The following is a 15,036-nucleotide window of genomic DNA, read 5'->3' as shown; positions in this document are numbered from 1 at the left end:
AAATGCAAAATTTCCTAAATGTATATTTTGTTCCCATGCTATGAAATGAACAGCACTTTGAAATTGTGAAATTAAGACTCAGACCGTTTTGATTTAGATCAACTTCTGTTTAATTAGTGACAACCCAAAAGAAGAGAAAGAAAACAAAAAAAGGCTCTTTAACAATCTGCAGTCATCATTACCATCATATAATTCATCACAATCAGAAGATATCAGAAGAAACAGATCTATCCATCTGAATGCTATTTCCTTCTGGACAATATTTATGCTAGTCTATATTATATTACATCTCATTTGTGCTTCTTCTACAACACTGTCATTCTCTCTCTTTAGTACAAACTAGAATCATTCATGTCTTGAAGTTGGATATGAAAAGTGTGTCATGCTCAAGAGTAATTCAGTATCTTCATTTGAAGGGGATTCACCGAGTAACTAAAAGCCAACTAAAGCAGCCAAACACTGGTCTGTGACGCTGAGGAAGCGCTCAGACTCCAATGAAACACAGGTGATATACAAGTAAAGAGAATTATGTCAGCACCGAGGTGGAAGTACAGGACATCAACATTATGACCTGTGAGACAATCAACACGGACTCGGGGGTTTTACATACAAACATGAAGGACTGACAACCGGTCCCAAGAAACGTGTCAGAGCCAGACTGGGACAGCCTGAGAGCGTGTGCTATGGTGTGGCAGCAGCCACTTTCTTTACCACATAATTGAGTAAGGCCGCCTTCATAAAGGGTTTATACATGGTAACTAATGGTTTATTAATGGTTAACTAATCATGTACTAATATGTATCAGTTATAAGATAGTAACAAACACATTTTGGGTTTGCAGGTTGAGCTTCTTGATTTAGTAATAATGCAGATATAAATGTTGATTATCCATTGATAAATGTGCTTGGCTTTCATCAGGTCTGCAGCCGTACACGGCAGTACGTAATGTTTGTTGGTCCAGAGATCAGAGGACTGGTACTGATAAATCCCTGAGTTAAGAAGACAAAAAGAGTGTCTTGCTGGAGGATAAACAGAATATTTCTTATGTAAAAATTAGTTATACTACATATGTACACCCACTAATGTACTAGCTAACTGACAAAAGTAACGTTAGCTTGCTAACAAATGAGCCATTCAGATGAAGAGTAAAGAGTTAACAGGATATGGACGACACGTCTGACCTGACACCTGATCAAAATGGAAGATTGTAAATTATTATTTCACAAATATAATGTAATATAGCCCACATTACAAAAGGTAATGCTTTGAACTAAATGAACTAATGGCTAACTAGCTTAGCATGATCAGATATTTCCAACTCATTGTGCATGAATACTTTTAACTCTGAAGGACACACATCTCTTTATGTATTCATTTAAAAAGGATTGGCAGTTAAGTTAAAGATATTGTTTGGGGAATAAGGATATATATATATCTCATGATGCTACAATGACTTTCTTTCCATAATTCATAGCTCTTAAAGGCAGGGTTGGTAATGTTGAAAAGCTAGCAAGATTTGAAAGTAGCATCTCCTCTGGGCTCCGTCTAACCACGCCTCCTGCCCCCGGGGCTCCGCCCACACAGACATGCACAAGCACTGAAGAAAGTCCGAAGAAAGGAGTGCAGTTTTACTTCATGTCTTATTTAGCAGTAAGCCAACACCTAATATGATCATAGCAAATGTTTCAAACAGACACGACTACAGGCTTGTACACGGGAGGGGTAGAGTACACGCAGCGGGGTAACGAGGCATTTCATTGGTTCTTTCCAAGCAGAGCGCAAGGCAGTGATTGGTGGGTGTATTTACAGGATTACCTGGCTACAGATGTTTCCTAACAACCAATTTACACATTGCTAAGGTCTTAACTAGCTAAGACATTTCGTACGTTTTAATTGTGCAACCTGATTTAGTAAATCATTAAGTTTGGAAGAAGTTAGCAGTTACTTAGTAATGGATTTATGATCTGCTGCAATCCAGTTGCAGTTTTTATGACTTTTACTTTAACGCTTTAAAGATAAAGTAATCTATGAGGCATTAGTACATTATCTATTAACCATTATTAAAACCTTTAGTTACAGCCTATAATGCTTTATAAAGGATGGTACCTGTGACCGCTGCTGTGCTAGCAGAGGGCACTTTAGCATGTCACAATGACATCCATACACTTGGCCATGGATCCCAACCTTTATGCTACAACACTTACTGTTGCAGTCTGGGCCTGTGATCAGGAGCATCTGGACTGTTTATGAGCAATCCATGAGACGTTTTTTTCTAAATAAATTTATATTCTGAAACTGCTGATTGATCATTCCAAAATAATTTTACATTTGCTGTTTCAATCAAGTCTGGTGGCTCTTTGCTGGAGAAAATTCTCTGTCACCAACAAAACGATGCTTTTCAAATTTAAGCTGGTATTGTTCTATATTATACAGCATATACTTAACTAAGCTGTGAATGAAGAAACCATTGTGAACAGAAAGTGGGGCCCAACATTTAGAATAAAATATCTATAAGCACTCTTAGTGCCAGAGATGTCACTAAAAAAAAAAAAAAAAAAAAAAGACACCTAAATGATTTAGACGAGTCCATTCCAACAAAGAGCATGAGCGCTCAGACAGCCAGTCAGGCAGCTTTTAAAACACAAGGACAGAAAACAATAGGACAGTTATCATCATTTCATGGATTTGAGGTGACAACAAACAGCTGAAACCAGGAACTCTAAACCAGGTTATAAATAAGAATAAAGACAACTGCAGAATTTCCCTTTGCAAACAGCAACCATGGTGGTCTCTTAGTGTTGGAGTGGGCCTGTGGAGGAGTCGTTAACTGAACAGAGACGGTCATGAGATCACTGATTGGCTGCTTGTCCATATGACTCCTGATCAAACCCCAGCTGTGACGGGGCAGTGAGGCCCGAGCAACAATTACGGACCTATTAAATCATCTCTTATGAAACAAACAAGCTAAGGATTCTCTTCAAGGCAACACTTTTACTGACATGCAGGGTCATGAAAAAAAAGTGAACTGCTGGTAAAAGCTGTGTGATGCTGCTCTGCAGTTGTCTATACGGTACAGTTCAAATCACACAACTACCAACTGCTACAGCACATCCACCTCCTAACATTTACACTTTTAAACGTAATGACCCATTCAATTAGGATGCAAATCAGTACTCCATTACAGCTCCCTTTAATGATTCCCTTTATTGGGGAATGTTAATAGAAGTACTGTGTTTTAGAGGCTGGGACCAATTTGGATTAATTTCAATCACCTCTAGATACCATGATGATAGATGTCCAACACGTGTGTGACAATATTGGCACAAAGACATGTTTTGATCTGGGCTCTATTGGGGTGTTACAAAAAATATCAGACAGAGAATGTTGAACTGTATAACTGCTTTCTAGATAGTGATAATACTGATGAAGAGTTGTGATGTAGCTGAGAGGAGATGTAAAAGATAAAATATGATTAGTTTGATGAAATGTTAGTTTGCAAGATAAAAAGTCCATGTGACATTACAGTTTGGTGATGATCCCAAAGTGTGATACAAATTTAGAGAGGTGGTATGTACTTCTTAAAGATCCTTCCATGATCTGTCATCAATCACATACATTGCATTTCCAATGATATCATTTACATTGATTCAACTGACACAGAACCGACCATGAACCTTTATCATTTTACCCCAATAAACTATGCACACCACGTGTTCTCCCTTATAGTGTGAACTTATAGAAATAAAACTATTTTCTTCTGGTAAATATTGTCAAGCATCAGTTCATATTCAGATATGGAGGAGAGTGATGGAGAGGAGGAATTGGGGGGGCGGGGGGGCAGACAGGTGTTGGTTGAGGGGGGTGTGCGCACAGACAGAGTGGGAACAAAGAAGCCAGACTATGTTTGGCTCAAACCACAGATTCCACCAGGTATCAGGGTGTTACTACAGTGCTCTTTACATTGCATTTTCAAGATTTGCATGTGTTAATGACAGACGGGCCTACCTGGCTCTGTATATTTGCTGGAACCCAAGATTTTGGAATATGAAAAAAGCTTCAAGACTGAAAAACGCCAGTTCTGAGGTGGAGTTGGTATTTATCTACATTTGTTGGACAAATTTCTGCCTTCCACGGCAGCACGATGATGTTTGTGGGATAAGCTACATACAGGAAACTACTAATTTAAGATGTTTGTTAAAGACCAATGAATTTCTTTAAGCTAAACTTTTTAATTTTTTCTCTGGATCAGTGACAAACCCACACAGAATTATTAACAAGTTCCCTTACCTCTACAAGCAACCGTTTACACCATCTGTATATGGTCTTTGTGAGCTGAGATTATATCAGTGTTGTTACAGTGAAATAAACTTTTTTGGAAGACAGTGGCTTATTTCTGTGTCTTGAATGTAGGGCTAGACTGCACTGTGGGAAACAAATGAAGGCTTAGAAAGTGAACAGACTTTGGGTGTTGCAGGGGCTGCTGGGTAGCTCCTGGCACCATGTCCAGCACCTGTTGGTGTGACCGGGCCTTCACAGCCATGAAGGGAGGCCAAGCAGCTGACACACAGCTGCAGCTAACTTCCTCTTCCAACCCTAACGTTAAAGGGAAGCGCTGTCGTCGCCACAGCTTCTTTGGTTGACCAACAGAAAGTACTGGTGCTTCTTCTGCCCATAGGTAATTGTGCATTATGAAATTCCCCTGTCACATGTATGGAAGAGCCAAGCAGCTACAGCTGAGGAGAAGGTATTCCCAAAACCCTGCATCTTAACTTAATATAAGATCCATTATTATAACCAGCCATCTACTTGCCAATTTAATTGCACTGTATGAGCCTAAGAGTCATGAAAGAAGCCCAGGACATACATCTTCCATTAGGGTGCTTTTCTTAATGAAGACTGTGCTCATGAATAACAATGTGACCCAGACAGATTGTGGTAAGACAGCTATTGGACACTGATGTGGTGGTATAAATGTATTTGTCATAAGGGGGAGTGCACTTGTATATAAGGACTTTCTGATTGCCAAATAGCAACACACACCCACACACACAAGAAATGGAAGAAAGAGGGAGCGATGGAGAGGGAGTGTATGAAGGGCCAGATACAAGTGTTTACACTTAAACACAACACAACAACCTGAGACTAGTGTGGGGGAGTCGCTGGGTCGTAGGGTGACAGAAAGAGGGAAAAGGAAAGAAAGAAAGACAGAGAGATCAGCAGACTGATATTTAGAGAAAGGGAGAAATAGTGCAACAAAGATAAGTAAAGCGAGAGATCTCTCAGCATGGGAGAAAGGAAGAGGGAGGGTAGAAAGGTAAAAAGACGGAGGAGGAGAGGGACCTGGGGCGGAGGAGGCTGGAGTTTAGGGAGACAGTGAGGAGAAAGGGGTGAGATAGAAAAGAAGGGAAGAATTGAGACAGAGGAAGTAGAGAGAAGTAGTAGTGCCTTCATGAGTACGGCTGTGGGACTCCATATCCTGGTCTGTAGATGGGTCTGCCTGTTGGCGACTGAGAATCAGAATACGGTGGCCCGGCCGGGTAGCTGTAGCCTCCGTAGCTGTAGGAGGCCGGGTAGGGTGCGGGGCCGCTCTGGGGGGGGCTTGGGGTGTATTGGCCAAATGCTGAGCCCGGGTGTGGGGTAGGGAAGGAGGGCTGGCTGGGGTAGGGGCAGGCGGCTGAAGCTGTAGGCCCGAACGCAGGCCTGGGGCCGGAGTAGCTCCCTGCTGGGGTGAAAGGTGAACCGGAACCTGGGTACGGATGGAAATGTGGCGTGGGGTTGATCGCGCCAGAGCCTGCGGCAGCCGCAGGGGGAGGGTTGGGTGGGGAGACAGGGTAGGGGGTGTAGGGGAGGCCGGAAGGGCCCGCTGCAGATGCGGAGGCCGGCTGCGAGGGATAGCTGCAGGACTGAGCTGTGGAGTTTGGCTGCTGCTGATTGGTCGTCGTTGCTGTTGTTGTCGGTTGATTCCAGGGTGAGGGCGCGGCAGCAGGGTCTTGTGTGACGCCTGCTGATGATGTCATGGCGTTGGGATTGCCCTCGCTCCTCTGTCGTAGGATCTCCTGGAGTTTCTCTATCCTCACCCGTCTTTTGTGAGCTAGGGAGCGCAGCGAGAGGAAGCGATCCAGGAAGGAGTCCAATGGCAGAGAGCCCTCCAGAAACTCATCAGCTAGAGTCTGTGGACAGAGACACCAGCAGTCACGGTCATGCTGAGCACATCATACTAGTGCAGAGTACTGAACTCCCTTCAACTAGACATTGCTCTGATTGGCCACTGACTGTCTAACACACACAGGGCCCTCTTTTACTGATCTAAGTGCACGGCGTGAAGCTTGACGGCGGAAAAAAGGGTCCGTGCGCAGGGCGCATGGTTCAAAAGGGTTGTACTTAGTGTCTTCATTAATTTATAGGTGTGTTTTGGGCGTTAAATGCAATAAACCAATCCGAGTGTCATCTCCCATTCCCTTTAAAAGCCAGGCACGTTTGTACCTTGGTGCATTGCTATTATGATGGCAGATTTGCAACGTAATATTTTTATTTGTAATCTTTTGCATGTTTGTGTGCTGCTGCGCTTCCTTGTGTGTGTAACAAGCATAGTGTGCACGCACTGTGCATAAGCATAGGTGCATTTTACTAATTTGCTGTTAAAATAACAATGAAATGCTGCGCTATTGACTTTAATCCAGGTTTTTGTTGGTCAATGGCGCGATCACTTCCCGCTGCCTCAAGATAGCAATACGGCAAGAATGCACCTGAACATGTTATTAGTGTTATGAGTTAGAACACTTACACAGGGTCTGTCGCTTAACTCTCTTAACTTAATACAATATAGTGTCTGGCTTTTTTTGTTGACCACTACAATATTTCAATTCAATTTTATTTATAGTGTCAACTCCTAACAGGAGTTATCTCAGGACACTATACAAATAGAGTAGATCTAGACCATACTATAAATTTACAGAAACCCAAAAATTCCCCTCAAGAGCAAACATTTGGTGCAGTACTGTTCACGCATCTTTAAGCCAAATACAAACAGCTGCATTATGCATCAGCATACATTTCACATTGATATTGTGTGCGTGTGTGTGTGTTTCTGACCTCTGACTCTGCCTCTGTTTTGCTGCCCTCTGTCTGTAGTCTGGAGAACAATGCCTCTGGAGACACCTGACCCACCATCCCATCTGAAAGAGAGAGAGAGAGAGAGAGAGAGAGAGAGAGAGAGAGAGAGAGAGAGAGAGAGAGAGAGAGAGAGAGAGATATATATTAATTAATCGCAAATTAATTGCAATTGTTTTATCTGTTCTAAATGTACTTTATTTTTAAAGTTTTAAATGCTGAAGTGGTATTTCAGACTCAAACTACTCAGTTCACATGGACAGTGCATGCAGATAACTTTAGTCTTTTGGAGAGAACCATCTGGAAGGGCTTTGAAACCCAACTTGCCAACTTTTCTTTCTCCATTTCTGCTCAAGGAGCTTTGTTTCTGCTGGCCAACGCTCATGGATGTATTATAAGACCTGTAAGACCCCCGTCTCGTCTCATTTTTTATGTAGCTCTAATGGTAATGAGTAAAATTTATTTTGAAGCATCCAGCTCTTGACTTGAACAGAATATCCTACATGATTGTGCCATGCATGACATGCACTTGACTAGCTTTTAGAGATAGTAAATTCAACGGTCTCAGAAAGTCTCAGGACTGTGTTTTATTTATCCAGCCTTTGTTCCTCCCATCCTAAAAACCAAGATTCCCTTTACTGTGCCATGCTGGAGGAATCCTCCGTCCTACCTCTCAGGGAGCAGTGTTGTCTGTAGGTTTCTCTGATGGCCTCTAGCTGAGAATATCTCTCCACCAGCACCTCTTTCTCCACCTCCAGCCGAGGCTTCACGTCCAGGTTCTGCTCAGCCAGGCTGCGGTTGGATGCCAACGCCATCTCTCTCTCCAGCTGGATGTTCTGGATCTGAAGAGGGACAGAGACACTATTTCATTTGACTGATATAAAAAGGACAGAATAGAGGTCGAGCAGACAAGGATGCTGCTTATCACCTTTGCCTTTTTTATTGAGCTTTTAGCTCAAGCAGTCCGAGAAAAAAAAAAAAAAGTAAGGGACACCCAATGAATGTGTGGAACATAAAATTTGACTTTTTGCTGATGACATAATAGCTATTCTCAAACAACCAAACATTACGCTCCCTGTAACAACAAAGCTCCTTATATCATATGACCATCTATCAGGATATAGAATCAATATTTCAAAAACACTGAGGCTACATTTCCATAGCTACGTTTTGGATTACTCATTTGTAAATATATATAATATCTTCTGCTACGTTTCCCCCTCTCACTCCCCCTGCTCTGGCGTTTTGGTTTAAAAAAGGAATATCTTCTGCTCCGTTCCCCCCCTCTCATTGCCCCTGCTCTGGCATTTCCGAGCCCCTAAACCATTTAGAATTTACATCGTTATAATGTTGCAAATGTTTTTCCTATAAAAGATCTACTCAGTGATGAGTGGGACCCATCTACTGAGCATCAGATACAGATACATACATCAGTGAGGTGCCTGGCGGAGCCAAAGATTACTACAAGTAATGGGCTTGCCAGAGGTTATGCTAGACAATTTTTTTGGACAGCCAATCCAGAAATCCAGCCATAAAAATAAACTTTCCTACATAGGTTCTCAAAACCCATGTCATTCTACTATACAGTTTTAAGAAATGTAAAGGGAATGTCAGCTTTTATTACAGGTCAAATATGTTTGATGATTTTTTATATTGGAGATCCTTTCTTGAACAAAGAAAACAGTGTAGTAGAATAATTTCAAATGAACTAGTTGAAGCGGGTCCCAGCTGGCTACTATTCTCAGCCAGCTGGACACTGTATGCACTAGTGGAAAACCCCGGAGGAGGACTACACATACACAGCACATTAATACCAGCTACCCAGTACAATAACAGGTTTGTACCACCATCGTTGCTTCACGTCTCCTCTGTGGTTACTAATGAGGTAAAACATTATTTAGTGACTTCCCCCACCCAGACTATCCACGCAGTTTGGGGTTTTAAATAAACATGCCCTATATATAACAGGAAGTAAGGTGAAGCGTATTCTTTACCTCGTCAGACTCCAGAGCCATAGACTCCACCCTCTGTGGGTTGTCCAGGAGCTCCTGTAGCTCTGATTGGCTTAGGTCCTGCAGCTTCTCCATTTGATTTGCCAGGATGGCTGCCCGTCATAACGGAACCAGGAAATAAGAGTTAAAAACAATGTTGGACACAGAAAGTGGACAGTGAGAGGCCTACTGTCTTTATTTTAATGCTGCTAGTTAATCGATAGCCATTGGCCTATCAGGCCATTGTGAACTAATCAAGACAAAACTAACTATTTCATTGGTGGTATATGACAAATGTGGCCATTATTTTACAATAGCAGTGACAGTAACACAGTTAACATTCTAAATTCACAATACAAACATAGAATGGAGCTAAGAGACACACAACAGAGCAAGTTGTTCAGACGAACAGTGGTAGCGTTAGTGACAGTGGAGGGAGACAGCGGGTAGAATGAGCTGCTACTTACCCGACGCTAGCAAACCAGATTGAGCCTGATGACAGGGACTGGTGGTGACATCCAACACCACCTCTCTATTCCGACTGACAGGCGGACACGGGACCCAGCACAACGAAAAGCCGCTGACTCGCTTTCGACGTACTTGACCCGCGAGCTAACTAGCTATTCGGCCGACGGCGCGTTGAGCAATGTGATGACAACAACAGTCGGTGCGATAGCAATGTCAGCCACTTAACGTTAGCCACCGTCAACTTCGAGGGAAGCCCGGTGATTTGGCGATCAAAAACAGAGCCCGGAATGACGCTGCTCGGTCCTGACGATCACTGTCAAACGCCTCTGTAGTCCGGTAATGCTTACTTTAATAAACGGACGACTTCAGTCGACAAAATATGTTAGAAAATGACAAATTATTTGCTTAAAATGGGAAAGTTTCACTCCACACTGACAGATACCGCCGCCATTTTAGGAACCATCCAAGTACGCCGGGAATGTCCGGACAAAATTAAAATATTCTAAAGATGCAACGGTAAACTGTAACAAACTCCTGATATATAGTTTAAAAAATTTAAATAGTTACTGTTTGCTGGCCTATTTGTGTGTAATTATTTAAAACTGGGGCAGTTATCCCTCTGGTGTCCCCTGTGTCGCAGGGGAATGGTAGGGTCCTGTGCTCAGCTGATGTAAGGGAAACCCCTATGTGACGGCAATGGCCCAGTATCGATGGGAAAATATCTGTCACCCTGCACTGCTGGAGGAGCTGCACACCACTGATTTCTGTAGAAACGAGCACTGTTAAGTAACATTTTGAGAAATGAAAGGATGTTCAGTAAAGACAGACAGTAGGTTGGCCTAATAGAAAGGATAAATAATGGAGTATGGAAATATCTAATAGCGTTGGTTGCCCATGAGAAGCAGAATCCATTCTGATTAGACATTTGCATTTTGGCAAGAATCCACCTACATAAGCATGAAACATGATACTTCCTGTTATTACAGTTTTTTATCCTATACAATTGGTACTGTGCATTTCTCAATACTGAGTTCACTTTTCGTTGCTTTGACACAAACCACATTCATTTTCTCACTCAAACTCAACCACCACCCACAACTCTGTCCATTTTACACATGTTTACATAACTGTCTAAACTGTTCTCCTTATTACAGCTTTTTCCAATTGCTTAAGCACTATTTGGAAAACAGGGACCTGTTTTTCAGAACACTACACACAATTAACACAATCAAAGACACAATTAGCAGAAATCCTCAGACCCTTTGCAAAATGAAACACTTGCAAAAATTATAAAAAATATAAAAAACATGTTTTGTTACCATGTAAAACACATATTCCATATGGCTTGAAGCTTCATGCGCTGCTTCCTGTCAGACAGGAATTATGTGATCCACCTGCTAATAATAAGTTAAATAAGCATTATTTAAAGGTCCAATATGTAATATTTATACTGTAATAAATCAAAAAATGACACCAATGCCTCAACAGATATTAAGGAAACATGTTAAACTGAAATACTATCTTTTCTGACAACAATGCTAATTTTAGTATTTTTTCTTTTTGAAATTTACATTCCGTGACGGAATTTATGTTTATGTTTTGGTCTGTGTGTTGTTATCAACGGCCCAGTTTGACAGGCAGGCCGGGTTGCCAGATATACCTGTAAAAACGTAAACCCAGCACACTACAGCTGTAACGGTAGTACAGCCATGAAAGCAGCAAACAAACGAACAGGATCATGACATAAAAAAAATAAAACTGCATGTTTCTAACAGTTGCGTGACCAGAGACGTAACAACCCCCTGGTAAATATTGGAGATGTATTTGAAAGATGGAGACAGCTTAGAGCCCAAAAGGACGCAGAGTTGGCTTATTTTCTCCTGAACAGGTAAGCATTAGCTTCATGCTAATTTATCACAGCTACTAGGGACGGGCATTTTTTGTCATTTCAACATTTGTGTACTCACATTGAATTATATAGCTAGAGTAACCGGGTTGGTTACTTGCAAAAACAATTGAGACATAGCCAATAAAGTGATCCCGACTGGTCCTGGCTAACGCCGCCATGCTAACCCTGCTAACTGTTGTCATGGCTGTTTACAACGTGTAGCCTCTTTAGCGGCTGGAGCCGACAACGGTGAGTTATTTTAAACCACGAGAGGGGGGCTGTAAATCGGAAACAGAGGACTGTGAGTTTGCAGTGTGTTTAGCAATTGTTGCCGTAATTCTAAGCCAATGAAGTGTGTCGGCAAGGTAGTGGTATTTTTAGCGTTTCGTATTGTAATTCTAAGCCGAGGAAGTGTGCCTGACTGGCGTGTGGAGAGGACAGTGAGGTTGTTGTGTTTTTAGCGGTTCATACTGTAATTTTAAGCCGAAAAAGTGTGTCTGTCAGTTGGTTACAGAGCTCCGCGTAAGCACGGGCTTTTATGACTGTCAATATAGCCAGCATCTAACGTTAGCTACTCTGCTGTGCTGTGGAGTAACGTCTGGCTATGTGAGACTAGCATCTAACGTTAGCTACTCCGCTGTGCTGTGGAGTAATGTCTGGCTATGTGAGACTAGCATCTAACGTTAGCTACTCTGCTGTGCTGTGGAGTAACGTCTGGCTATGTGAGAAAAGCATCTGGCAACATTGTTGTGAATGCTGCGGTCTCAGCCTGGCAACTCCCGTGAACTTCGAGTCTGGGCAGGAGGGGGCGGGGGAGACGACTCTCCAGTATTTTGAATTGGTAGTGCAGTAACTATTTTAACCGCTTGCTGCCAGTATTACACACAATATTACATATTGCACCTTTAATAAGCAAACATTCAATAAAGTAACATTGGCCAACTTAGACATGTCACGTACACATACACATACATATACACACTCATAATCATACACATACATCAAAGAACACATATTATTTAATTATCAATTATTTAAGCCCTCCTTTTCTATATTTTGAATTGTGATTTTGTGGTACACTGGTAAAAGCTAATGAGGTTTAACCATGTATCCGGCTAATTGAAATAGCTCACGTTACTGTATTGTCTACCTATTTTACCTATTAACCTAATGTAACCTATTTTACACCTAGCTGACTTATTATTTTTGCAGTTTGGTCAGATTTTGGCAACAAAACTACGTGCAAATAGCATTGTTGCTATATAGCAAATAACCATGGTTCCCAAAATATCAAAGTATTCCTTTAAATAGCGCAATTAATGGTAAACACATTCTGCTACAGGCTGCTTTTTATTATTATAACCTTAATTTCAAATCTCAGAAATCATTGAGGTCTCCCTCATTTTCAATGATGCCGAGATACAAGACACATACAACATAAAACCAAACACAAAACAAATAAAAAATACTTAATTAAAACAGTTTCACACAGAAGTAAAATTATTTGAAATAAAAGTCTTAAAGGGGTGATAAAATGCAAAACCAATTTTACCTTGTCATAGTTGAATAACAACAGTTCGGTGGGTAAATAGGACATACTTAAAAGCTCAAAATCCCATTGACACCCCTTTACTATGAAAATCTTTGCCGCTGAAAACGGGAGAATCTCAACAAAGCTGGAAGTTGATGTAAGCATCCCAGGACCTGTATCTTTGTTACACCCATGGATGTATTAAAAGAACGGTCATGCCCCAACATTTACATAGGCTACACAACTGACCTGAGATCAGGTAGTCTTCTGAATCTAGGTCGCGCAGATATCTGCTATTCCATTACAAAATTCACTTTTGACACTTTTTTATGTGAGAAAGCAAACTCAAATATGGGCTGTTTTACGAAAATGGATGGCTAATTTCAAATTTTGTCCGACTGTGTGTCGGAGTTCAGTGGCCGTTGTTGCCTGGGTTGCTACATCGCCGCCCTGCCTGTCCTCCTTCACAGACCCCGGCCTGCTGTGAGCTCGATTGAGCTCCATCATGGCTGGCAGCCCATGGCACTCCATACCCGCGCAAACTCACCCTTTCTGGGTGACTGGACTACCAAACGCCACTGCCCTGACAGAGCTCCAGGGCCTGCAGCTCGCTGTTCTCCCTCCCCTCTTCCTGCTAAATGGCCGGTGTGTGACTAAGAGCGCGGTCAGCGAGCTTGTTACGCCCGCAATCTCTTACCGCAGGTTCCAGTTAATCTTATAATGGATATGTGTGTTGAGTTATTTAAACAAACAATCGGGGAAATAAACGCCTCTTGTCCGCGAGTCTCATTGATAGAGTCCGCGGTGAGCTGGAGTCCATCAATGACAGCTAGCTAGCTTCCTCCTAATGAGACCTCTGAAATTCACAAAAATGCATTAAATTGAAATCCGAAATAGGACAAGTGTTAGCTAAGCTTTGTAAAACCTTGGGGAACCTGTAATATAAATGCCGTGACAAAATTCAAACTGTAAATATACTATAGTTATGCCCAAAGTGTGGCTAGCTAGCCAAGATCTTTTCCCATTGTATTGAATGGGACATATAGCTAGCTAGCTGCTCCTTCTAACAAGACCCCTCACGTTCATGAAAATGCCTTAAATTCAAATCGTTAGCGTTTGTTAGTTTTGTAAGACCTTGGGGTAGCTGTGATATGACGAAATTCAAACTGTAAATATATTATAGTTATGCCAGCAGCCGGCCGCAGAGCCCCGGTAGTGCAGTAATCCACAAAGGGTGATTTTACCCTGGGTATGGAGCCTAGCAGGCTGCCGCTTTTTCGTCAGACAGTGTGGAGCTCCTAAAGTCCGACACGTCTTACCAAATTTGCAATTAGCCATAAATTTTCGTAAAACAGCCCATATTTCAGCTTTATATAGTTGTAGTTATAGTCTCAGAAGTGAATTTGGTAATGAAACATTGCAGTGTCTGGAACATGAGATTTTGTCGCGCCTCAAATGTGTGTGTATGGGGATTCGCTCAACCAATCAGCGCGCAGCTCATCTAAATATTCATGAGCATACCATATTTGGAAGAAAAGCTCTTGTTACAAATAGGGCCAAAAAACAGGGATGCATAAGGGCCAATAAAATATCAACCAAGCCATTTTCAGCCCAACCAATGTTACATACCCCATTAGGAGACCTTAAGGAACAGTGTGAAATACCCTATATAATCATTCTATCACCCCTTTACAGTTTTTTCCGATTGCTAAACGACAGTGGGCACAACTGGAGTCACATGTGCAAAACTCTTACTACAGTCTGCACTACCAACAGTCACCTGAGCTAAACAGGTCACATCACCTGCAAAACTCATTCAAAGCAACACAACTCTTAACACACGTCTCAAAACAGGCTCAGTGCAGCCAAACAGTATGCACAAGCCTCACTGAGACAACACACACTGTCACTCAGAGCACACCGAGGGTAAAAACACTAGCGTCAAACACCAATACACAAATTATACTTTCTGTTCTTTACAGTTTGAACAATTTGAGTACTTGACACTACTCAACAGTTTATTTTCAGGAAAAAATATAGATTGTATA

General features: G+C 41.9%; 1 protein-coding gene across 1 annotated transcript; it reads right to left on the bottom strand.

The window, feature by feature from the left end:
• Window positions 1-2,971: 2,971 nt before the first annotated feature.
• vps37c (VPS37C subunit of ESCRT-I) lies at window positions 2,972-10,020 on the bottom strand. The gene is made up of 5 exons (XM_028605704.1): window positions 9,569-10,020; window positions 9,105-9,214; window positions 7,781-7,952; window positions 7,093-7,175; window positions 2,972-6,170 (listed from the first exon to the last, which is right to left on the bottom strand). The coding sequence occupies exons 2-5, from the start codon at window positions 9,195-9,197 to the stop codon at window positions 5,448-5,450; spliced, it is 1,071 nt and encodes a 356-aa protein (XP_028461505.1). The 5' UTR covers window positions 9,198-9,214; window positions 9,569-10,020; the 3' UTR covers window positions 2,972-5,447.
• Between the last annotated feature and the right edge of the window lie 5,016 nt (window positions 10,021-15,036).

This window comes from Perca flavescens, chromosome 2, assembly GCF_004354835.1.
Source record: "Perca flavescens isolate YP-PL-M2 chromosome 2, PFLA_1.0, whole genome shotgun sequence".
NCBI lineage: Eukaryota > Metazoa > Chordata > Actinopteri > Perciformes > Percidae > Perca > Perca flavescens.
The sequence above is the reverse complement of the archived record's forward strand: the minus strand, read 5'-3'. Positions and strand labels throughout refer to the sequence as shown.